The sequence below is a fragment of the Pleurodeles waltl genome, chromosome 4_2 (genome assembly GCF_031143425.1).
Source record: "Pleurodeles waltl isolate 20211129_DDA chromosome 4_2, aPleWal1.hap1.20221129, whole genome shotgun sequence".
Taxonomy (NCBI): domain Eukaryota; kingdom Metazoa; phylum Chordata; class Amphibia; order Caudata; family Salamandridae; genus Pleurodeles; species Pleurodeles waltl.
This window is the reverse complement of record NC_090443.1, coordinates 852,588,702-852,614,458: the sequence shown is the minus strand read 5'-3', so window position 1 is coordinate 852,614,458 and position 25,757 is coordinate 852,588,702. Positions and strand designations below refer to the sequence as shown.

Below are 25,757 nucleotides of genomic sequence, written 5' to 3'. Positions count from 1 at the left end.
CATTAACAGGTTAGAGGGGGCCCTATCTGATGCCTGCAGCAATCTCCCACAAGTAGGCCCTCGAAAGATCCCGGCACTTCTGTATGCGGATGACGCTGCATTGATAGCCCATACCCCAGTGGCCTTGCAACGATTAACAACAACCTTTGATAATTGTATGGGTGCCCTGGGTCTTAGAATCAATCACACTAAAACCTTTTCAATGAGTATACTGCAGAAGTCGTACAAAGAATTGTCACATTGTGTTAAAAGGCACAAAATTAGCCGATACAGGGACATTCTCGTATTTGGGTATCATGTTCGATAACAAAGGCGCATGGACACAAGCTATAAAAGCAAGGAAGCTGCTACTTACAGAAACTATTATGGCCATAAAAAACTTTTCTAAAAAGGTTGGGAGAGTAACTCCTAAAGATATGATGACTCTCTATAACGTGAAATGCGTCCCAGTTGCAATGTATGGGGCAGGACTCTGGGGTTATCGGGACTGCAGTATCTTACAGCTAGCTGAAAATGCTCTTCTGAAGACGGTTTTAAGCGTCCCGAAATCAACCTCAACGTTAGTATGCCATTCAGAAATGGGAGTAACATACCTTACAGACCTTATTCGTGTCCAACCAATTTTACTTTGGAATAAAGTATGGACCTCTGATCCCGCGAGGTTGAACAGGGCCATTCTAGCAGATGCTCTAGCACTAACTCACTCGCTTAAAATCCCATGGTTAAACTACATAAAGAATTTTCTTGCCGACCTAGGCTATCCTGAGCTGTATTCTACCCCAGGCAAAATGAAAATCTCCAGGAAAGACTTGAAAAATATTTGCCTCACCCATCTGGCCGAATTGAGATGGGATATAGAGGCAAATAAATATAGTGTTAGGAGAAATCGTATGATACTGCAAACGAACGGCATGGAACCATACTTATGGAACGTTCTGAACCCAAGACACCGGTTTGTCCTTACGCGCTTAAGACTAGAGTCTTTTCATCGTCTTGTTAGTTTCCCTCTGATTAATGATTGGTCTCCACAATTGGAAAAATGTCCTTGTGACACAGTTTCTGACCAAAACACAATGCATACACTTCTTTTCTGTAAATTTTATTCAACCTCGAGGAAAACGTTTGTGATACCATTTTTAAAATCAATGCATTTTAAACAATGTCGGCCAGCTTTCCTGTATCTTTTGTCCCTTCCATCTATCATGGTTTGTAACGGATTAGCTTTATACCTGTGCGCAGTGATTAAGGCCAGATCACACCTTCAGGCAAAAGAGTGAGATCTTTTAAGCATTATACCTGAGAGTATCCTTCCTGTTTTAACTAAACCGTTTATTGATTCTTCTTGACATTTTTTATTCTTTTACTTGGTCATAGTTATATATATATATTTATAACTATTTTGTATTTGCCTTTTCCGAATATTGGTTTTATGTACAATGGCTTTTATGATTGTTAAATTCAATCAAATAAAGTATTTATGATGATGAACATATTTTTATTTTAGTTGTGCAAGTTTTATTAACATGTATGTAATATGCAAAGAAAAAATATACATTTCTAAAAGTCTTGATACATATAAATCTATTTGACAAAATGCTTTAGTGCTTAAACATTACAACTGAGCGGACTATACACAATGCTACAGAAGCAGATGATTCAATAACATTACAAATATAAAGTGCTTATGTTGAACATATCTTTACAAATTGCACCAAACTAATGGCATTTAACATTGTATAAATCTCACTTGGTGCACCACAGAAAAATTGATGACTGTGGCACATACATACATATTCCAAACATTTTGCGAAGCATTCAGTGTTATTCTATAACGAGCATGAATATTGGTTGTCTTTTCGCAAAAATGTGTGCAAAGTATTTAACTGGTGTCACTTGTAATTAGACCCTTCAGACAAAATCTTAAATTATTTAAACTGTTTCAAGAAAACATGAACACAAAAGTTTCTGAATTAACTTGACAATAAGATCATGGTTTATACAGCATGGGTATTTATACTGTTCTAAAACAAGTCTCTGCTTACTGATGGATATAGGTAATGCCAACCGTGTTCTCTCAATCCCCTTTAAATAATGATTTCAATAATTTAACTTCCAAATGGACATATTAGCAAATCGCAAATTAATCTCAATTTACAAATTTGAAGATTGTAAAAATGAAATGTACATATTTCAGAATTCAAATATTACATCAGCTAGAAGACATATGTTAGCATTGTTCTCCAGAATATATTTAGGAATAACTATGCAAATATTTTTAAAAAAGGAAGAACAAGTTTATTTTTCAATCACAGCTTATTTTTTTACACTGATTTTCATCAGCCTTGACATATGACTTTTTAATTTTCATAAACTTAATATAAGCATTATTTCAAACCCCTAGTAGAGCACGAACATCCTTTTATGTACAAAGCAGTTTTGCCGATTTCACTTATTTTAACCTGTCAATTAATACTCCAGGCAGATATTAATTTCTTTGCTTGCCCAAACATCAAGGCTTACGTCATTTTAGGGATTTTTCCACAACAATGTTAGCATTTTTACATTTCAAGTTCCAGGTTGGTGCTTTGCCTAATGAATTACAGATAGGAGAGCTGCTTTGCATAACTATGTTGGTCCTGAACTGGTTGAGCAGAACATGGTGGAACAAAGCATTACCTAAACTTGACTATTTTTCATCTACTTTAAAGGGTCCACTTGTGTACTTTTTGAACCTAACTACATTACTGAAATACAAAACAAATTTGGAAAGCCTTTCAGAAAAGTAAATTATCTGGTGTCTGCCAGCATCAAAATATCGGCCTAAAGAGTAAAGAATTTAAAATTACACATGAAATTAGCTCTAGCAAACACCACAAAAAAAGAATATTGGACGTGAACAAAAAAAAACAAGAATATTGGGAGCAGGCATCAATACTGGATTTAAAAACGCGGTGCCTTTATCATCACTTGTAAGTGCAGAAATGGGGTTTGTATTCTCCCTCTAATGTTATTGCTTCCAATAGCTCGGTTGCACATTGAAATGAAAATTCTTCCTTACAAAGTTCCCTTCTGGCAATGCTATTTTCAGCTATGCATCACAATACACTAAGTAAATGTTTTGCAGGAAGCTCTTTGTTCAAAGGCATAGAAGAAAGATGAGCCCGTCTGATTTTCAAGCATGTTGGTTGAGCGATTATATTAAACTTTGACATAATTTACAAGAAAGTGCAAATTTTAAATGCTGCACACACCCTGCACCATGTAGACCTTTGCACCCGCCCTTCACTCACTTGTGAACCTAACTTTGCATAGACTGTTTACGTGACTCCAACCCATGGTTTCAGTATTAGCAAAGCCACAAAAAAAGATGCAGGCATCAGGCATTATTTTGGCTTGAGAACGGCCAGCAAGTACTCTAGCACCTGCTAGACATCACAATACTGGTTGCATTCTCTAACACTTAAACATTATGTAAACAATCCTTTCCTCAAAATGCATTTCATCTAACTTGGACATATTTGTGAAAAAGCCCCAGGGTCCAATGCAAAATGAGTTCTAACAAATTGTGAACGTCACCACATGAGTTCGCACATGCATTCTGCTCGGTTTGGCTTTAATGACAGATTTCACAGGACAATCAGTCTGTCAAGATCTTACTAAAATAGCACTTTTCTCAGTAGTAGCTTTCCGGGGCATCCAAGGCATTTGGCTTCTCGGTTCTGTACCTGTGGAGACTAGCAAGCATATTTTAAGTTTAAACAAAATGGCCTACGGAAACACAGCGTGGTGTCAGGTGACGTTTTAACAATAGACTACGTGCGTGAATTGACTCAAACTCGCGCCATGAGGCCCCGAGAAAAATGTCGCTCTTCTTGACATTAGACAAGGAAGTAACATTTGTAAGGTGCGCCCTAATAATTACCATTCCAAAGATACGACATTTTCTGTACATTTATGGCACACGTCGTAAACCAACCTCTGCTGATGCCCAATGCATAGAACCCTATTTTAACATTTATTAATGACTTTTCTGGTTTCTTTTTTAATTGCTACGAGTAAAAGTGCAGTGTACAATTGATTGCCCCTATTCAAATATTATTAGATATGCTGTCTGGACCTTCCTTCTAAATACATTTGCATCGTGTTTAAAACAGAGTAGGAAAAAGAGACTTGCTTGGCTGCATAGTGTTTTTCAGACTTTAAGGAAATGTGCATATGGGATTCGTCGTTTTTTTCTTGGGACGTTTTGTGGTTTTCTATGCTCGCTGACAACAGAAGGGTGCAACCAGGCTCTGGATCGGGGAACAGCGATGTTTTCGGAGCGATGAGGAGCAGATACAGAAACCTGGAAGTCAACATCGAGAGGACGCTAAAAGAACAAAGACGTGCGGCAGCCAGCAGACCTCATAGGAAAAACAACAAAGATACTTGAAGTGTCAAGGATTGCGATAAAGTAGCTTACATAATGCCCATCTCGAAGGTAGAAAAAAAGAAAAAAAGGCAATGTTATTAAGGAATCAGGCAGTTTAAAGTTACCGCTATCTTTCCTTTTAATGCGAAACCCAATTAACATGTACTATCCATTTGCATCCATCGTTGTTTATCAACAGTTAAGTGTATAGGCACCGTTTCTGCTTCTCAGAGTGGTGGCTTCTTGAACGGTGTCTTCATTAACAGATTTTTAACTTCTGCTGAAAAAAAAAAAATGTAAAAGTTAAGTAATTTGCCACATACTTTGTTTAAACCTTCTCCAAAATCACTATATTCAAGAGCTATGTAGTTGGTAAACATATAAATAACTGCCTAGTACCGAACCAATGGAGTATATGTCACCCTGAAACAACCATGGATAATTATTTTTCATACAGTTGCCTCTAATTCCCTACTCTGTTTTTCAGTAATACTCAACATTCAGACCCACACATAGCAGCCACTAATAGCAAAATAGTGATCCACCATTTAAAGTCTATTTCCCACTACCTCAAATCTACTCTTATCTCACTGTCTGCGAACAGCAATGCAGCCACACATGCCAAATGAGGGCATTAAAATATTAATCAACACGGACATTAAATATCCTATTATGCCTTTCTTGAAAGCAATTACTTGCAAAGCACTGAATCGCCTACTATTGATCAACCAAAAATCAATATAAAAGTATTCCTATTTCACACCAGTATCCAAAATCGTTTGTCCTGTGGTGCGACCCCGAGCCTCAATGCATTTTTACAGGAGCAGTTCGGTCACCGCATTGAAGTTCATTTAAATAAAATAAGGCAGCAAAATAAATGTGTACAACGTTTAATCTTGATTAACTTGGAAGCTAATAGGTCTTTTTTTTTTTTTTTATTTAACCTGTAAAATAATATTGTGTGGAAGCTTTTAGCCTTTTCACCAACCTAGTGTTTTTTTGCATAATCTTCTGGTGCGGTGTAACTCATTAAGGTCGGAAGAGAGACGGCTGAATTCAATCAGCAGGACTTGAACTTCTTCCTACCAGGAGAGGAAGGCTACCCCTAATCTCGCACCCTCTTTCCCCACAAAGACTTCAGATCCTCAATGGAATTCTCTTCAATTTCGAGCACACTCTTCAGCCTTCATAAAGTCATTGTAAAGTAATTTGAAGCAGAGCTCAGGTTTCTATTTTTAACTTGTTTTTGCATTTATTTATTCATTTTGGAAAGAAATACAAGAACACAGTTGTCCCCGCATAGCAATAGCCAAGAAACAAATCGATACAAACAATGGACATATGTCGCTGCACATGTTCATTAACCAAATGCTGAGTGACAAGAAATAAACAACAGGGAATACTCATCGAGGAAAAAGTGCCAAAAAAGATGGGGGTTCGTGGGGGATAGGAGAAAAAGAAGGAATGGCGGAAAGAGGGGTGGGAGACCTCCATGTGGTGCGCACCGAAGAGGGTGGTGAAGCCCCGGGTTGATCTGCTAGTCAACAGTTGGGGCTAAAGGGGAGATGCATACGACGCAAGTGAGACAGAGGGGAATGTAGGAGGGTCGGAAGGGTCGGGGAGGAATGTAGTCGAGGCCTCTGTTTTGCTAATCAACACTCATATGTCACTATACAAGAAGGGCGACCATATGAGGAGGAATGCTTCTGCCTTATCTTTCGGATGAGTTGTAGGAGGCTGCTTGGTGCATTTCTATGAGCCATTCCTCAAGGGGGGTTGGATGCGTGAGGGGAACGTCAGCGAAGGGGGATGCAATCTTTGTCACCATCAGTGCCATATGTAGCAGCCTGCTTCATAGTGGGAAAAGGAAGATGTGTCCGCCGTGTCATGGAACATTACTGGGTTGCGGCAGTGAGGAGGGGACTGCTATCATAGCACTTAATGTAAAACTGACTACATCTCAGAGAGTGCGGATATCAGGAGAGTCCTGCAGAATACGCATAATGCTGTAGTGCGTATGGCCACAGGGTCAGCAAATTAATTATATAGCATCCCTGCCACTCAAAGTTTTGTTGGCGTCCAATGCCATTTCTGTAGCATTTTGAAGAGGAAAAATGTCATCCTAGCCTTTCTTGCACCTTGGTTCAGATCATAAGGAAAAGCGTCCCAGTCTTCTGCTACATTTTTGACCTGGAGACGATCCTGCCATCTAAATCGCAATCTCTCCACCTGCAGCTGAGAGGGCAGATGCTGGATCAAGAGATTATAAAGATCCAAAAACACTGTTGAATCACCCCCAGGTATTGAGATATGAGATCACTGGTGAGGACGGGATGACCCAGGGTGCAGTGCCTAAGCACCATATGAGACAGTCATATACTTGTTTACATCCCCACTGCTGCAGAGAGTAGCTGGAATTCCTCTGGTAGAAATGAAAAGTGTGAGCTAGGAGTTTACCTACTGCCAGACGAGGTCTCAACTTTCCCCACACAAAAGTCTTAATCCCTTTGTCTACAAGCTGCAGTGTCTTGAGAAGTATTAACAGTGCGAGCAATCCCAACACACAGGTGAACCTCTGGAGTGTCACCATTTTTACCATCTGTGTACTGCCCCATGTTAGACCTGACAGCCTTAGGGTGGTCACCCCTAACTTTTTGGCCTGCCTCCCTCCACTTTTTAGATACTGTTTCTGCTGGTTTTAAGACTTTGCGCACTTTACCACTGCTAACCAGTGCTAAAGTGCATATGCTCGCTCCCTTTAAACATGGTAACATTGGATCAAACCCAATTGGACTATTTAATTTACTTATAAGTCCCTAGTAGAGTGCACTATATGTGCCCAGGGCATGTAGATTAAATGCTACCAGTGGGCCTGCAGCACTGATTGTGCCACCCACTTAAGTAGCCCCTTAACCTTGTCTCAGGTCTGCCTTTGCAAGGCCTGTGTGTGCAGTTTCACTGCCAATTCGACTTGGCATTTAAAAGTACTTGCCAAGCCTAAAACTCCCCTTATTCTACATATAAGACACCCCTAAGGTATGCCCTAGGTAACCCATAGGGCAGGGCGCTGTGTAGGCAAAAGGCAGGACATGTAACTGTGTAGTTTACCTGTCCTGGTAGTGTAAAACTCCTAAATTCATTTTTACACTGCTGTGAGGACTGCTCCCTTCATAGGCTAACATTGGGGCTGCCCTCATACATTGTTTGTGTGGTAGCTGCTGATCTGAAAGGAGTAGAGTAGGAAGGTCATATTTAGTATGGCCAGAATGGCGATACAAAATCCTGCTGACTGGTGAAGTTGGATTTAATATTACTTTTTATTTTAGAAATGCTACTTTTAGAAAGTGAGCATTTCTCTGCACTTAAATCTTTCTGTACCTTACAATCCACATCTGGCTGGGTTTAGTTGACAGCTCCTTGTGCATTCACTCTGACACACCCCAAACGCAGGATGCTCAGCCTCACTTGCATACATCTGCATTTTGAATGGGTCTTCCTGGGTTGGGAGGGTGGAGGGTCTGCCCTCACACAAAGGACTACAACCCCTCTCCCCCCCACCCCCACTGGACCCTGGCAGACAGGATTTAAAGGGGACCTGGTACACTTCTAAGCCACTCTTTGAAGTCTCCCCCACTTTAAAGGCACATTTGGGTATATAAACAGGGCCTCTGCCCCTACCAACTCAGACACTTCCTGGAGAAGAAACTGGAACCAGAACCTGCATCCTGCCAAGAAGAACTGCCTGGCTGCCCAAAGGACTCACCTGTCTGCTTCCTGTGAAGGACTGCTGCCTTGCTGTTGCGCCCTGCTGCCTTGCAGCTTTCTGGCTGTGGTGAAGAAGTGCTCTCCAAGGGCTTGGATAGAGCTTGTCCCCTGAAGTCTCAGGACCAAAAAGACTTCACCTCTAGAAGAAGGACTCCTTGTGCGGCGAAATCCGACGCACAGCCTGGCAGAAACGCCACACACCCTGCACCGCTGTGAAAATTTCACCGCACGGCGATCTGGAACGACGCAGCCCGACCTCACATCGAGAAGATCGATGCAGTGCCAGTTTAGTGACTGGAAATTTAACGCACGGCCCACTGGAACGACGCATAGCCGAACCGAAACACAGCCCGACTTCCAGAGAGGAATCAACGCAGCGCCAGCTGTGCGGTTGAAAATGAGATGCAACAGCCACCAAATTGACCCAGCTCCTGTGACTTCATCCTGCCAGTGTAGGAAATCCACGCATCGTCCTCGGGGCGTCTGAAAAACCTGCAACCCGTAGAGGATCCACGACTGAGCGCCGGAAATCGAGACAGCCATCCCTGCGTGAAAACCAAATGACGCATCGCCATGCACAGCCCGAGAAATCGACGTACACCCCTTTGTTTGCACGCATCTCCTCCTCTGTGGTTCTTTGCGGAGATTTTTCACACGAAATAGGTACTTTGTGCTTGAAAGAGAATTTGTTTGCTTTTAAAAGACTTAAGACACTTCATATCACTTTTCAGTGGTACCCCAACATTTACTTATTGCATCTTCAATTGTTTTGACCTGCAATTATACAGATAAATATTATATATTTTTATAAACACTGTGTGGTGTATTTTTGTGGTGCTATATGGTGTTTTTGTATGATTTATTGCACAAATACTTTACACATTGCCTTCTAAGTTAAGCCTGACTTCTCAGTGCCAAACTACCAGAGGGTGGGCACAGGATTATTTGGATTGTGTGTGTGACTTACCCCTGACTAGAGTGATGGTCCTTGCTTGGACAGGGGGTTACCTGACTGCCAACCAAAGACCCCACTTCTAACACTCCTTTAATAAGAGGTTGATTTGCAACCACTTATAGTAAACAAGCCTTGCCCTATACAAGAGCGGCTCCAAGTTAGCCTCCACCATAGGATTAAATCTCAGATTTTTGTAGATTCACAGGTACTAAATACAGGAGGGCTTTCATTGAAAGCAGTAGCCGGCTATATCTATCTTTGTTGTTATCCGTGATAGTGGCAGTGCCTCACTCTTTTCCCAGTTTAAGTTGTACCTGGATGGCATCATGAAAGCAGAAATGGTGTCCAGGACTGTCGGGACTGAAATCATAATGGGCAGAGAGCACATGAGCAGAATGTCGTTCGCATATAGAGTCTTGACAAGCCTTCCAGGGTGGGGATTCCCACCTGCTCTGATTGGCATAGAGCTGCTGCCAGTGGTTCCATGACCAGGAGAAGTGCAACTGTGACAGCCGGCATCCAGGTCGTGTCCGTCTCTGGACCAGAAAGGGGTCAGAAAGAAAACCTCCACAATTGACCTGTGCCGAGGGAGAATCGGAAAACCAGTGGGCCTTGGAAATGAGATCCTCACGAGGCCAAATTAGTGGAGTGTCCTGAAAAGATCACCCAATTAATTTCTGTTGAACTCCATCTCGGTGTCGAGCGAGTGGGCCAGGACTTCTTCCGGTAGAATTTTGGCCAGCCACAGGGCATGGGCCAATGTATGTAGGTGGTAGTGTGCCAATTACCCTGAAACAAACCCCACTTGGGTGTAATGGACCAGCGAGAGGATGATCTTTTTTAGGCGGTCTGCTAGAATCCTGGCTAGGAGCTTAAATGTCTCCATTGAGGAGGTAAATAGGTCTGTAACTGCTACTAAAGGAGGGGGAGGCCTGTGATTAGGGCCCTGATGGAGAGAGGTCTGGGTCCCTGTTTATTCCACCTATCTGAAAAGGTAGTAAAGAAAATCCGTCACCCCCACCTTCGTCCATTTGTAGAACTCAGCCGGAAAACCATTCTCCCCTGCGGCCTTGCGGTAAGGAAGGTTGGAGATAGCCTGTGCTATTTCTTCCTTGGTGATTTCTCCCTGAAGCAGTTACCTGCCTATTGTGTTCAGGCTGAGTAAGCCAACTGTGGCAAAGAAGGAGTCTAGCTGTGTAGAGTGCAGAACCACTTGGGGAGTGTAGAGGGCTCGGTAGTAATTAGCGAATGCGTTCAGAATGTCCTGTTGGTAGCTGACGATGTGGCAGAATCAGTTTTAACGGCTGGTATAGCCATCCCCACTGCTCTCTGCTGCAACTGCGCTGCCAGCAGCCTGCCTGCCTGCCTCCCCCCTGCTTGTAGTGGCAACTTTTCAATTTTTATAGCGCATATTCTGCCTTAGAAGTAAAAAGCGTATTGAAGTTCATGCACACTTTCTCCAATTGGCGCCAGATGGCCGTGGAGGAGCAGGCCGTGTATTGGCATGTTTGTTCCTCTATTGCCCTCTCCAAGAAACACTGCTGTTCCGCCTTCCGTTTGTTAGTTATGGGGGCATTTTTCATCAAATGCTCCCTATTATTCGCCTTAGCTGATGCCCACTGCTGTGCTGAGGCCACCAAGCCTTTGTTGTGCCCTAGGTATATGCTAACATGAGATTTAAGCCACTCTTTGCCTTCGGGCTGCTTATAATGGGGAAAGGTTGATGCACCAGGTTTTGTGGATTAACATTACAAGCTCCAGATCTGCCAGGTCGGTTAGTGATCCAAGAAGTGCACCCTGAAGTATGAGCGTATTGCTCATCATGGTGACCACTGGCTGGGAGGTGTGAAAGTAATGAAATTGTGATTGGGTGCCATACACTGACGAGGTATAAGTGAACTCCCTATCTGTGAGGTGGTGAAGCCACCAGGCGTCCAAAAGACAGTGGTTCATGACAATGTCAGCCAGAAGGGTCCAGTTCGCATTACTGACAGCATCTATCGGGTCTGTATGATCTAGAACTATGTCCTGCCCCAGGTTTTAGTCACCCCCCCATGAGCTGGTGGGCGCCCATCTATGTCAGCAAACACTTAAGCCATAGTAGAAATTGGCTTTTCGGTTTAGACAGTGCATAGAAAGTACCGACACAGGGCATTCTGTGACATATTTGGATCTTGACAAATGCGTAGTATCCCTCTGCGTTGGTCTGCTTCTTAAGTGAAAGATGTTATGGATAACCCTGCCCACCCAGTTGTCCGCCTCAGTTCATATAAGGTGGATTTCCTGAAGCAAAGCTATGTCTGTCTGTTTAGAGTTAAGGTATGCAAGCACCTTCTTGCATTTTATTAAGTTAGTGAGGCCATTCACATTCCACGATAAAATATTCAGAGTCCTCAGCAGTGACGTGTCAATGTAAAGTGTCAAGAAGCAGCGGAGGATGGGCTAGGAAAAAGGTGTGGCTGTCTTGCTGAGCACAATAAGTGGGGACAGAGATCAAGTGGAGGCGATGGGGAGGAGGGCGCCCCTTCAGAAAGGGGTGCATGGGGGCCCAGGGTCACCTGGGTCAGTACTCACAAGCTCACTCAAGAGTCAGGGCAGGGGACACTGATATGGAGGGTAGTGGAAAAATGTGTGTTTAAGTGTAGGAGGGGGTAAGGAGACAAGCTGAGTAGGGCAAAGGCAACCCAAATGACCAAGCACCTGGAGCCAGGCAGTAACTTAAGCTTGTGGGCCCGCAAAGCTCAAAAGGTCTGCTAAAAGGAGGATGGGGAAGACAACCAGCGTGTGTCTACAATATGTTGCCTATGGCAGGTGAAGTAATTTTAATGAGGGACCCTCACCAGCGAGAAAACAGATGTGTCGGGGGACTAGCAGCATCTGTCCATGGTAGTCCACGGTGTAGGAGGCTGGCCTGGCTTGTAGCGGGTACCAGAGGTACTTACACCTTGTGCCAGGTTCAGTTATCCCTTATTAGTGTAGAAGAGGTGTTTCTAGCAGATTAGACTGATAGAAGGTAGCTATGGCAAAGCAGCTTAGGCTGAACTAGGAGACATGTAAAGCTCCTACGATACCACTTATATCATATGCACAATATCATAAGAAAACACAATACGCAGAGTTACTAAAAATAAAGGTACTTTATTTTTATGACAATATGCCAAAAGTATCTCAGTGAGTACCCTCAGTAAGAGGGTAATATATATACACAAGTTATATGTACACAAACCAAAATTAGATAAGTAATAGCAAGAAAAGTAATGCAGACAGTGTAGAATCACAATAGGTTGCAATAGGAACACATAGGTATAGGGGCAACACAAACCATATACTCCAAAAGTGGAATGCGAACCACAAATGGACCCCAGACCTATGTGAGCTTGTAGAGGGTCGCTGGGACTGTAAGAAAACAGTGAGGGTTAGAAAAATACCCAACCCCAAGACCCTGAAAAGTAGGAGTAAAGTGCACCTACTACCCCCAGTGAGCACAGAAGTCGAGATTGGGGGATTCTGCAGGAAGAACACACACCAGCAGTGCACGGACAACGGATTTCCAGACCTGAGTACCTGTAAGACAAGGGGACCAAGTCCAATAGTCGCGACAGTGTCGAGAGGGGGCAGGAGCCCAGGAAATGCCAGCTGAAGGTGCAAGGAAGCTACCACCGGTTGGAAGAAGCTTGGAGTTCTGCAAGAAAAGAAAGAGGACTAGGAACTACTTCTTTGGAAGGTGGACGTCACACGTCGCGATGAAGCTTGCAGAGGTGTTACCACGCAGAAAGACTGCAAACAAGCCTTGCTAGCTGCAAGGGTTGCAGTAGAGGTTTTTGGGTGCTGCAGGGGCCCAGGAGGGACCAGGATGTCACCACTTGGAGGAGGAGACAGAGGGGGCGCTCAGCAACTCAGAGAGCCCTCACATAAGCAGGCAGCAGCTGCAGAAGTACCCCAACAGGCACTTGGAAGTAAAGTGAACCAGAGTCCACGCGAAGTCACAAAAGGGAGTCCCATGACGCCAGAAGACAACTCAGAAGGTTGTGCACTGTAGGACGGAGTGCTGGGGACCCAGGCTTGGCTGTGCATGAAGGAAATCCTGTGAGAAGTGCACAGGAGTCGGAGCAGCTGCAAATCACGAGGTACACAGCTTTGCTGTCTAGCGTGGGGAGGCAAGGACTTACCTCCACCAAACTTGGACTGAAGAGTCACTGGACTGTGGGAGTCACTTGGACAGAGTTGCTGTGTTCCAGGGACCACGCTCGTCAGGATGAGAGGGGACCCAGAGGACCAGTGATGCAGTCTTTTGGTGCCTGCGTTAGCAGGGGGAAGATTCCGTCGACCCACTGGAGAGTTCTTCGGAGCTTCTGGTGCAGGGTGAAAGCAGGCTACCACCAGAGCATGCACCACCTGGTTAACAGTTGAGAAAGCCGGCAGGATTAGAAGCTACAGTGTTGCTGGTAGTCGTCTTGCTACTTTGTTGCGGTTTTGCAGGCGTCCTGGAGCAGTCAGCGGTCGATCCTTTGGTAGAAGGTGAAGGGGGAGATGTACAGGAACTATGGTGAGCTCTTGCATTCGTTATCTGAAGAATTCCCCAAAGCAGAGACTCTAAATAGCCAGAAAAGGAGGTTTGGCTACCAAGTTAGGAGGATTGGCTACCAAGAGAGGTAAGAGCTTATCAGAAGGAGCCTCTGATGTCACCTGATGGCACTGGCCACTCAGAGCAGTCCAGTGTGCCCCCAACACCTCTGTTTCCAAGATGGCAGAGGTCTGGGACACACTGGAGAAGCTCTGGGCACCTCTCCTGGGAGGTACTGGTCAGGGGAGTGGTCACTCCCCTTTCCTTTGTCCAGTTTCGCGCCAGAGCAGGGGTGGGGGATCCCTGAACCGGTGTAGACTGGCTTATGCAGAGATGGGCACCATCTGTGCCCATCAAAGCATTTCCAGAGGCTGGGGGAGGCTACTCCTCCCCAGCCCTTCACAACTATTTCCAAGGGAGAGGGTGTAACACCCTCTTCTCAGAGGAAATCCTTTGTTCTGCCTTCCTGGGCCAGGGCTGCCTGGGCCCCAGGAGGGCAGAAACCTGTCTGAGGGGTTGGCAGCAGCAGCAGCTCCAGTGGAAACCCCAGAAAGGCAGTTTGGCAGTACCCGGGTTCTGTGCTAGAGACCCGGGGGATCATGGAATTGTCCCCCCAATACCAGAATGGCATTGGGGTGACAATTCCATGATCTTAGACATGTTACATGGCCATGTTCGGAGTTACCATTGTGACGCTATACATAGGTAGTGATCTATGTATATTGCACGCGTGTAATGGTGTCCCCGCACTCACAAAGTCCGGGGAATTTGCCCTGAACGATGTGGGGGCACATTGGCTAGTGCCAGGGTGCCCACACACTAAGTAACTTTGCACCCAACCTTCACCAGGTGAAGGTTAGACATATAGGTGACGTATAAGTTACTTATATGCAGTGGTAAATGGCTGTGAAATAACATGGACGTTATTTTACGCAGGCTGCAGTGGCAGGCCTATGTAAGAATTGTCAGAGCTCCCTATGGGTGGCAAAAGAAATGCTGCAGCCCATAGGGATCTCCTGGAACCCCAATACCCTGGGTACCTCTGTACCATATACAAGGGAATTATATGGGTGTACCAGTATGCCAATGTGAATTGGAAAATGTAGTCACTAGCCTGTTAGTGACAAATTTGGAAAGCAGAGAGAGCATAACCACTTAGGTTCTGGTTAGCAGAGCTTCAGTGAGACAGTTAGGCACCACACAGGGAACACATATAGGCCACAAACTTATGAGCACTGGGGTCCCGGCTAGCAGGATCCCAGTGACACATAACAAACACACTGACAACATAGGGTTTTCACTATGAGCACTGGGCCCTGGCTAGCAGGATCCCAGTGAGACAGTGAAAACACCCTGACATATACAGGGAGTGCAGAATTATTAGACAAATGAGTATTTTGACCACATCATCCTCTTTATGCATGTTGTCTTACTCCAAGCTGTATAGGCTCGAAAGCCTACTACCAATTAAGCATATTAGGTGATGTGCATCTCTGTAATGAGAAGGGGTGTGGTCTAATGACATCAACACCCTATATCAGGTGTGCATAATTATTAGGCAACTTCCTTTCCTTTGGCAAAATGGGTCAAAAGAAGGACTTGACAGGCTCCGAAAAGTCAAAAATAGTGAGATATCTTGCAGAGGGATGCAGCACTCTTAAAATTGCAAAGCTTCTGAAGCGTGATCATCGAACAATCAAGCGTTTCATTCAAAATAGTCCACAGGGTCGCAAGAAGCGTGTGGAAAAACCAAGGCGCAAAATAACTGCCCATGAACTGAGAAAAGTCAAGCGTGCAGCTGCCACAATGCCACTTGCCACCAGTTTGGCCATATTTCAGAGCTGCAACATCACTGGAGTGCCCAAAAGCACAAGGTGTGCAATACTCAGAGACATGGCCAAGGTAAGAAAGGCTGAAAGACGACCACCACTGAACAAGACACACAAGCTGAAACGTCAAGACTGGGCCAAGAAATATCTCAAGACTGATTTTTCTAAGGTTTTATGGACTGATGAAATGAGAGTGAGTCTTGATGGGCCAGATGGATGGGCCCGTGGCTGGATTGGTAAAGGGCAGAGAGCTCCAGTCCGACTCAGACGCCAGCAAGGTGGAGGTGGAGTACTGGTTTGGGCTGGTATCATCAAAGATGAGCTTGTGGGGCCTTTTCGGGTTGAGGATGGAGTCAAGCTCAACTCCCAGTCCTACTGCCAGTTCCTGGAAGACACCTTCTTCAAGCAGTGGTACAGGAAGAAGTCTGCATCCTTCAAGAAAAACATGATTTTCATGCAGGACAATGCTCCATCACACGCGTCCAAGTACTCCACAGCGTGGCTGGCAAGAAAGGGTATAAAAGAAGGAAATCTAATGACATGGCCTCCTTGTTCACCTGATCTGAACCCCATTGAGAACCTGTGGTCCATCATCAAATGTGAGATTTACAAGGAGGGAAAACAGTACACCTCTCTGAACAGTGTCTGGGAGGCTGTGGTTGCTGCTGCACGCAATGTTGATGGTGAACAGATCAAAACACTGACAGAATCCATGGATGGCAGGCTTTTGAGTGTCCTTGCAAAGAAAGGTGGCTATATTGGTCACTGATTTGTTTTTGTTTTGTTTTTGAATGTCAGAAATGTATATTTGTGAATGTTGAGATGTTATATTGGTTTCACTGGTAATAATAAATAATTGAAATGGGTATATATTTTTTTTTTGTTAAGTTGCCTAATAATTATGCACAGTAATAGTCACCTGCACACACAGATATCCCCCTAACATAGCTAAAACTAAAAACAAACTAAAAACTACTTCCAAAAATATTCAGCTTTGATATTAATGAGTTTTTTGGGTTCATTGAGAACATGGTTGTTGTTCGATAATAAAATTAATCCTCAAAAATACAACTTGCCTAATAATTCTGCACTCCCTGTACTCACAAACAGGCCAAAAGTGGGGGTAACAAGGCTGGAAAGAGGCTACCTTCCTACACACAGCAATAGGTGGAGTGGGCTAAGATGAAAGGGATACGTACAGCGAAGTGCTGCCTGCATGCAAAGGTGCAGGATGCTGGGTGTAGGCAATGAGCAGGGGGAGATAGATGGAGTGCATTGGCTGCAGCTGTAATTGGTGCTGTGGACATCAGTTGTCTGACAAGGGCACCACGCAGCCTAGGGGAGGACCGAGTGAGAGATTTTGACACTTTGCCAGGCAGCATCTGTCTCAAGCCGCACTGCGAAAAAGGGGAGGTGGTTCCCTCATCAAGCCGACGGCACAGAGGCCTGTGGGTGGGAGGCCCCAAGCAAGGAGCCTGGAGTGGGCTGATGAGGAGTGTCTGCTTGCGAAGGCAGCACAGCTGGCCACAGTTGTGGTGCCAGTGCCGAAGGACACAATATGGAAACAGTCGGACTGGCCAGAGTGCTACACCCAAAGTGGTCAACTTTGACAGCAATCATTAAACATTAAGCAGCAAACAGTCAAACATGAGACAGACCGGTGATACTCATCTACCTTTCATGGGGATAGAGAGAGACAACATTCAACAGGTCGATTGGTCCAACGTCGGTCCTGTCTTCAATGGTGAGTGGGATTTGACACAGCCTCTATCTGTGTGAGCACCACCACCTCTGATTACTTTATCTCTTCTGCTCTGCGATCGGGCTGACCTGTCCTCTGGTTGTGGTCTACCTCTCAAATGAAGCAGCCCTCTGTCCCAGGGGGTGGGGGGAGGGAATGGGGATATGTTTATGGTCAGCACGGGTGTGTTTGACACATACACTGTGTCCATGTTCTGGTCCTGTATGTCTTCCAGAAAAGACTGCAGGTCCTCCAAATCATGAAAGTCTTTAGATTTGCCATCCATTGCGATCCACATGTATGCTTTTTTAAAGAGACCATATTTAATAAACCATTTGTGGTATTGAGGTCTGAGCAACAAGAAGACCTTTCGCTTGTCATTCGTCTCTCTGAGGAGTCTGCAGAAGTATGGAATTTGTGGCCATCACAGTCATACGGCTTGTGGGTCGTGAGCATTTATCAAATCTGCTCATGATGGAGGAAACAAGCTATGATGGGTCATGCTCTGTCTGAAGCAGTCAGTTTGTGATCAGATTTTGTGTGCCCTCTGGATCTCCAGTGAGTGGAAGAAGGCATTTTCTAGAAGGTGGGAAGGAGATTTCAGAGGAAGCCATGGACGTCAGTACCTTCTGCCCTCTACAGGAGGTCAAAGAAGTATACTTTATACCTGTGGCTCCTATCGTCAAGGTCTAGGACGTTGTTGAACAGGTGCCAGATTTCAGAGTCTCTATCCAGCATATGGTTTAGTCTCATTTCCACTGCTGTTAGACATTGCTTCAATCCCTTCACCTTGTGGTGGAAGCTGGCACTGTCCACCGAGAAAGACTTAGGCCCTCATTACGAACTCGGTGGGAAAACCTGCAGAGTTTGGTGTGGACAGTCAACAGAAGACTGCGCAGAACCCCCTGCCGGCCACTTAAAGAACATTCAGCTGGACCGGTGGGCAGAAACAGTGTTTCTGCCTGCCGGCCCAGCTGAATGCAGGGCCTGAACATTGACGCCGACTCTAGATAGAGCTGGCGTCAATGTAGCCATGCGGCGGGTGCAGCAGCACCCGTCGCGCATTTCACTGCCAGTAAATCGGTGTAAACCGCCAGGGAAAGGCTGGTGGAACCTGACTCGTTATCAGATGGGCAGCGCTGCTTGCAACAAAGCCCTGTCAGCTATGAAACTCCGCCACCGCCAGGCATGCCTGGTGGCAGAAGCCTGGCAGTGGCGGAGTTTCAAAAGTGGCTGTTCTGCCACTTTTATTATATGGCGGTCTGGACCGTCATGCCGGTGGCGGTAATTACTGCCACCGCCGGCATGGCAGCCTAGACCGCAGAGTTCATAATGAGGGCCTCAGTCTCTGCCGCAAGGTCTGTTATTTTAGCGTCCATGACCTGAAGTCTGTACTCCATGTAGGAAGCTGGCTCTGAATATTCTATATTAAAGTGAGATTTTGTGCACAGAGTCCAGGGGTTCCCCAGAGGCTTAACAAAGGATAATGTAGATAATACTAATGCTCTCTTTTGTGGTAGGGTGGTCGAGCATTTAGGCTTACCAGAGGGTATTGCAAAGCATTTGTTGTACTCAGACAATAGAAGAAGCACACACTCAATGACTTAACTCCAGACCAATGGTTTTTATATAGCAAAAATATATTTTCTTAATTTATTTCTAGAACCACAAGATTCAAGTTGCAGGTATGTACTTCAATAGATTCGTATTTCACCACACAGGTATCAACAGTACTTTGTTTGAAATTGATAGGTTATACAGTTTTTTAAATATTGTCAATAATCTTTTAAATCTTGACCGTGCAATTTTCAGAAATAGTTCCTGGGGGGAAAAAGGTTTGCTTGATTTGCAGGTAAGTACAACACTTACAGTTCCAGTCTCTGGGGGTTAGGAAGTCCACAAGATGGGGTTCAAGTTAAACCCAAACACCCACCACCAGCTACACGGGCCGGCCGGGTGCAGAGGTCAAAGTGCAGGCAAAATTAACAGGGACTCCAATTGAGAACTGCAGACACTCGGTTTCAGATCTACAGGCAGGTAAGTACCTGCGTCTTCAGAGGCCAGACCTGGGGGTTTAGAGGAGCACTAGAGGGTGCCACAAGAAGGCACAAAACATGCACCCTCAGTGGCGCTTGGGCAGCCGGGTGCAAACAGGATGTCTGACCTCCAATGATTCTCTATGAGAGGACCCTGGGGGTCACTCAGAGGCTGGAGGCGAGGTTCAGGAGGTCGTCTCTGGCAAATCACAGCCTAGACAGGGAGGAGGGCTGTCTGCTGAATTTTGCTGCACTGGAGGTCAGATTCTCCAAGGCTTGGGTGCTGCAGGTGCATTTTGTCTTTATGAGTAGGATATCTCCGTCAGGAGCTTCGCGGTCAGAGGGTCCTCAGGCTTCCCTCCGAAGGCGTAGTCTTGGAGGGGTGGAGAGGTCAACCTAGGATGGGCACTTGCTCAGAAGTGCCGGGGGATCCTCTTTAACTGGTTGGGCCACCTGGACGCGGGCGTCTGCTGCAGAGTGGTCAGGACTCACGCATTCAGAGTGAGGTTGGAGTCCTTAGTTGTTGTTTGTTCTTGGGCAGGGCCACTGTCCATGGGTGTTCTTGGTTCTTTCGAGTGCAGGGCAGACTTCTAGAGCTTAGGAGAGGTTGCTGGTTCCACTGGATGCACTGCTGTTCTTTTGCAGGTTCTTTGAGGGAGGAGTCAGGCCAGTCAGCACCCAGGTCTGTGGCCAAGTCAGTTGTCTTCCTTTTTCTCTGCTGGGGGTTTCAGTTATGCGGTCCTCCTTGTCAGGTCGCCAGGAATCTGATGAGCTGGTTTCAGGGAGGCCCTTAAATCCTGGATTTAGGGGTGTTACAGGAGTCAGAGGGCAGTAGCAAATGGCTACTGTCCCTGAGGGTGTCCACACCCTCCTTGTGTCCACTCCCTTTGGGGAGGGGGGCACAACCTTAATCCTATTGGTCCCTGTCCTCCAAACCAAGATGGAGGATTCTGCAGGGAGGGAGTCACCTCAGCTCTGGACACCTTAGGGGTGGTCATGGGTGTGGTGGTCACTCCTCCCTGTTTTCCCTAATTTGCCCACCAGACTTGCCGCCAAAAGTGGGGCTTTGTCCGGGGGCGGGCAATTTCACTAGCTGGAGTGCCCTGGGGCGCTGTAATCCGAGGCTTGAGCCTTTGAGGCTCACCACCAGGTGTTACAACAGTTCCTGTCGGGGGAGGTGTGACGCACCTCTACTCAGGACAGGCTTTGTTTCTGACCATAGAGTGCACAAAGGCTCTCATCCCATGTGGTCAGAAACTTGTCGGAAAGTGGCAGGTTGGCATAGACCGGTGAGTCCTACATTAGCAGTTTGGTTAACATATAAGAGACATTTCTAAGATGCCCTCTGGGTGCATTTTTCAATAAATTCCACACTGGCATCAGTGGGGGTTTATTGTGCTGAGAAGTCTGATACCAAACTTCCCAGTATTCAGTGAGGCTATTATGGAACTATGGAGTTCGTAATGACAAACTCCCAGACCATATACTTAATATGGCTACACTGAACTTACAATGTCTGAGAATGGACTTAGACACTGTAGGGGCATATTGTTCATGAAGCTATGCCCTCATCTGTGGTATAGTGCACCCTGCCTTAGGGCTGTAAGGCCTGCTAGAGGGGTGACTTACCTGTGCCACAGGCAGTGTTTTATGAGAGGGATGTCAAGTCAACTTTGTCTTTTTCGCCGCCCCCAGCACACAGAAGCTGTATAGGCAGTGTACATGTGCTTGGTGAGGCGTCCCCCAGGGTGGCATAATACATGCTACAGCCCTTGGGGACTTTCCCTGGCCACAGGGCCCTTGGTGCCATGGGTACCTTTTACAAGGGACTTAACTGTGTGCCAGGGGTGTGCCCATTGTGGAAATAAAGGCACAGATTTTGGGAAGAACACAGGTGCTGGGGCCTGGTTAGCAAGATCCCTGCACACTCTCAATCAAAGCTGGCATCAATACTCGGCAAAAAGTGGAGGGGTAACCATGCCAACAGTGGACCTTTCCTACACTCCACTACTGTGATTTCCTCGAGGATCAGGTCCAACTTGGGTTCGAAAGATATGGGTTTGGCTTATGAGACTACCTCTGAAAATTAACTGCAGGGATGGTTTCCCAGAGGCCACTGCAGTCTGCATGGTGGGTTGGTGGCTGTACAGCTTCTCCTATGGCATCAGCAGGGCCCTGAAGACTGGCCCATGGGGGTAGGCATGGAAGCGCAAGATGGTACAAGACGAGGCTTGGTGAACCCTACGAACTCAGCATCACACCCAAAGTAGCAGTCTTTCTGCCCCTCCGAGATGGGTTGTACTACAAAAAAAATGAAAAAAGAGGGTATCAGGTAGGCCATAGAAGGTGGAGGAAAAGGTTGTCCCTTCACTGCTCTCTGGCATAGGCAATGACCACTGGATAGAGTACAGTCACCAGCAAAGCAAACCATGTAGGTCAACCACGGTGCTGGTGCATATAACCCCTCGCCTGACCAACTGCATGAGGCGGGCAATGTGTGGAGAGAAAGGAGGCTGAGTAACGTCCTGATGCAGACCTGAGCATCTACAGTGCACTCCCCACGAGGCCCCCTAGACAGGCAGAGTTTTTAAGAAGTCCAGTAGGTAAAGTGGTTGAGGGCAGTGTGGCCCACCCTATGTGCCTGGCCTGTTTATGCTGTAGAGACTACAGCAGGGTAAGGGGCCTGATCTGAGGATTGGGGAGGCGCTGAGGGCACCTGGTGCCGTTCAGCGGGCCGTTTTCCCCACACCATCCCACTTTGTGCAAGTTGGAACTGTACTCTCGATGTCCGCTCCGGGTCATGCTGGCTAAGAAAGAATATAAAAAGGTCCGCTGGTAGAGCAACAATGTTTCTTGGAACCCCTTCTGCCCTGGTAGCATCTGGAGGGCGCTGTTTGCTGCTGTTGGGTCCCCAGAAGCCTCCAAGCTCCTCAGAGCCTCCAAGTAAGGTGCCCATCTTGTTCGACGGCCAGAGTTTGCCGTCTCCAAACTTATTTTTATTGATTTTCCATAAGACATACAATCAAAACAGATGAGCATACAAGATATTTGCAATTGTGTGTGTGCACGGTTCTCAACAGCATTTCATGGCGCCGAGGCTTCTTGACCCACGAGGATAGAAGCTTGTTATTTATGTGACTGCACTACTACTAAAATCAATTTTAACCTTCCCTGCCTCAAAATTAGCTTGATAAATTTTAGGGACATGCCAGATTGGAAGATTTCCTCTCCTGGGACTGCTGTAGTCTGCGTACTGTGAACACAGAAAGTAGAATAAAATCTCCAGATATGGCTCCAGATAGTAGCGTATTTACGACATCCGTGGTACTATGAACCCAATAAAAAGTACATTTTCTGCTGCATGGGTATAGAGGATAATGATAGTTTGTCCACTATGCTCATGTTTAGGAAATCTACCTTTTGCATAAAACTTACCTTTCTTTTACGCCCTATGTATTTTTGACTATGTGGGAGCTGAGTAGCAGCTTACATCAATTCTGAGACCTCGCTTATGTACTATGAATATGGTAAAGACTATGAAATGCAGCTCTAGTTGCATAGCAAGAGAAAGAAGTCTTATTTCTATGTTCATATAAAATAGACTGCCAGGAGGCCTAGAAAAAAAAACCGCACAATAAATGCAATTTTCTCTGATAAAATAGGTGTTAAAAATTTATAATATGAACTGTTCATTAAGGCCGCAGTCAGAACATTGTCACTAAATACCATGTCCATAATAAACATGCTGTTTGAGGACTCTGCCCAGCTACTTAAAAGACACCAGTTGTTACCCTGGAAAGCCATTATTAAAAAGAAGTTTAGATGCTGTTTAAGCTTTCTAGAGCATATTGAAACGTTACTAGTTTACTCCCATTTACCAGTCAATTGGCTTTCACAAATTTAGGTCAAACGTAATTTATGTGATGTGGCTTAAAATAAATCTTGAAAAGTTTATATAATAGGTTCACTCGTTTATTTATTAGTATTTATCAATTATTTGAACATAGATCCCTTAGCAAAATACATAGCCGTTCTTTTCAGAATACAATTAGTAGAGTGACTACACTGTACACTATTCATGTGTATAGTTACGTTGTGAAGCTTAAATGTTCAGTAGCTACATGCCATACATTGTTTATATTTGATGTATTTTACCATTTTACAGCATGCAACATCTAGCTCAGGTAAAGGTTGCTAGGGTGAGCAAGTATCTACTGTGGTATGCTGAGTGGGCATGTGGTGATTTAAAATACCTCTATCACTAAAAGCTATACATACGACTTCACTGCATACATTTAATGCATAGTTGTGAGTTGGTAATGTAGAAAAAGAGACCCAGAAAGTGCTAAAATCATGGCCCACTTCCAGAGCTTTCGTTTCATGCTATCAAAGCCATACATAAGGCTCACTTTAAAGTCCTCTATTTAATTCCTCAGCCACATTGTAGGTATAGTTAATGTATTCCAATTATGGGGTTGGTGAAATTCCCAGAATTTTTAGCGGGAAGAAAAAAAGTGAGGAGGTCTCTAAAAGGGGAACGCATAGGAAGCACAAGTAGGAATTCTTTCCAAGAGATGTAGCCTTTGTAATTTAGGGTGTGGCTTTAAAGCATGAAAACTGAAGCTTTGTGCCATCTGACCAGTATTTTGGTGTCCCTATATGAGCTCTGTCATTGCATCCAGACATATCAGGCAATAATAAACATGGACCTAAATTAGTTTAGTCAATGCTTGTTAGCAGTATCACACAAAGGAGTAACTATAATTTAGTTGTAAATAATTAAAAATGTTTAAAATCTGAAAGTAACAGTGAACTAAATATTATTAAAGTCTTCAGAATGTTAAATTCACCCTTACTGTCCAGTTCACACCACTTTCCTCTGTAGACTCTAAGACACTTCCTTTTCTCCCCACTTTTCCGAAATCCTCCATCAGTGTTTTCACACGTCAACTCTTTCCTCTTTTGCAACCTCTTTTCACAGTCTTGCATGCACTTCCTTGCATCTCCTTCACTTATCCATCCCCTACACACACAAACTATGCACCAAGTCAACCATCAGCACTAGATTTTCATTAACATTACAAATAATTTGACTCATGCGCACCTCTTTCACATATTTTGCCTAGAATCACAATCACAACTGGCATTCGTGACCACTGTTCTGTACGATCTGCAGAGAGGCAAAGATCTGGATGAGCATATATTCTGAACAATTTAATGCTCCACTGTGAGAAACTCGAATTGCCTTTAGCCTCAAATCCAGAGCTCTCAAACCCGACCAGAAACATATCTCCTGTCACTTACCTATGTATGCAGCTATGGCAAAAAAATAGTTTCACTGGTTTCTGTGAAATTCACTACAATTGTGTTATTGAACAAAGAAAACTCTAACAGTTAATAGAAGAACGTACCTGTCAGGTGCATGGAGTAAAATCTTGATGTGAAATTGACATGAATTTAATGCACTATAATATCAGTAAAATGTACAAGTAATTAGTAACACACAACACAACCTGTTCACACAGACACCTACAGACGATCCAGTTCACAGTGCATGCTACTAAAAGGTAATGTGCTCCAGGAAAAGAAAACTAAAGAAAATCAACATTCTAGAAAAAAACAAATGCTCTTAGGAAGTAAAATTACGTTAAATGTGTGAAATGTAAACAGAAGCGACCTCGCTGGCATGGGCTGTCTTAACGGTTTGTGTGGCAAATGTTCAGAAATCAATTGTTTTTCTCTGTACAGAGACGGGAGGAATATAGAGCCTAATAGGGGCCCGTTTCAATGTCCGCTTTTAACAATTAACTGCAGGTCGCGGACCCAGAGAGAGAGGCGCCACTTGAAGGTCAGGCTATTGAGCCGGTGCAGCTCAACATCATGCAGGTGCACACACAGACCGACAGCCTTTCCTTTTGCGCAAGGATAGGGTATTTGCCACGACCACAGTGGATCGGATAGGGAGAGCCAAGCATTAACAACTTCACTCTGCCTTAGTTATACTATTACATGGCTACCTTTAGCTAAACTCACAATGTCCAATTGTCCATTGTGAAATGATGCATGCAGGATATTTAGATTTTTCAAAATATCAATAGTTCAAATTAAGCTAGTGCAATGTGTGTTCAAAACAATATCCTATTTTCCATCATCTTCTATAAAAATAGCTAACTTGGCTTTGCAAAACATTAGAACCAATAAATGTTGCACTAAATAAGAATCGAAGTATTCACAGTAGATGAATTACAGAATGTACTTCTTCTATTCTACTGATGACATAATATAAACTTTTAGCCATGTTTGTATTTGGTTCGTTAAGCACAACATATTTGTAAGTTCACTAGAAACAGATGTATTTGCAAATATTTGATGTGAAAAAAAGAGTATAGATATTGTACCTCAACTTACTTGAAGTTCAAATTTTCCACCAACACATAACCATCTAAAGAAAAGAAC

The 25,757-nt window shown here is 44.7% G+C and overlaps 1 protein-coding gene across 5 annotated transcripts in view; it reads right to left on the bottom strand.

Moving 5' to 3' along the window:
• Positions 1-1,119: 1,119 nt before the first annotated feature.
• FYB2 (FYN binding protein 2) overlaps positions 1,120-25,757 on the bottom strand; it is a 408,342-nt gene continuing 383,704 nt past the window's right edge. Inside the window, exons 15-16 of one of the 5 annotated variants that reach the window (XM_069232598.1) lie at positions 25,710-25,743; positions 1,120-4,691 (exon numbers count right to left, since the gene is read on the bottom strand). In XM_069232598.1, the coding sequence (XP_069088699.1) occupies positions 4,682-4,691; positions 25,710-25,743 (44 nt within the window). In that variant the 3' untranslated portion in view covers positions 1,120-4,681. Of the gene's footprint in view, positions 4,692-25,699; positions 25,744-25,757 lie in introns of all 5 variants that reach the window. The other 4 variants (XM_069232597.1, XM_069232596.1, XM_069232594.1 and 1 more) reach the window with 4 other exon arrangements.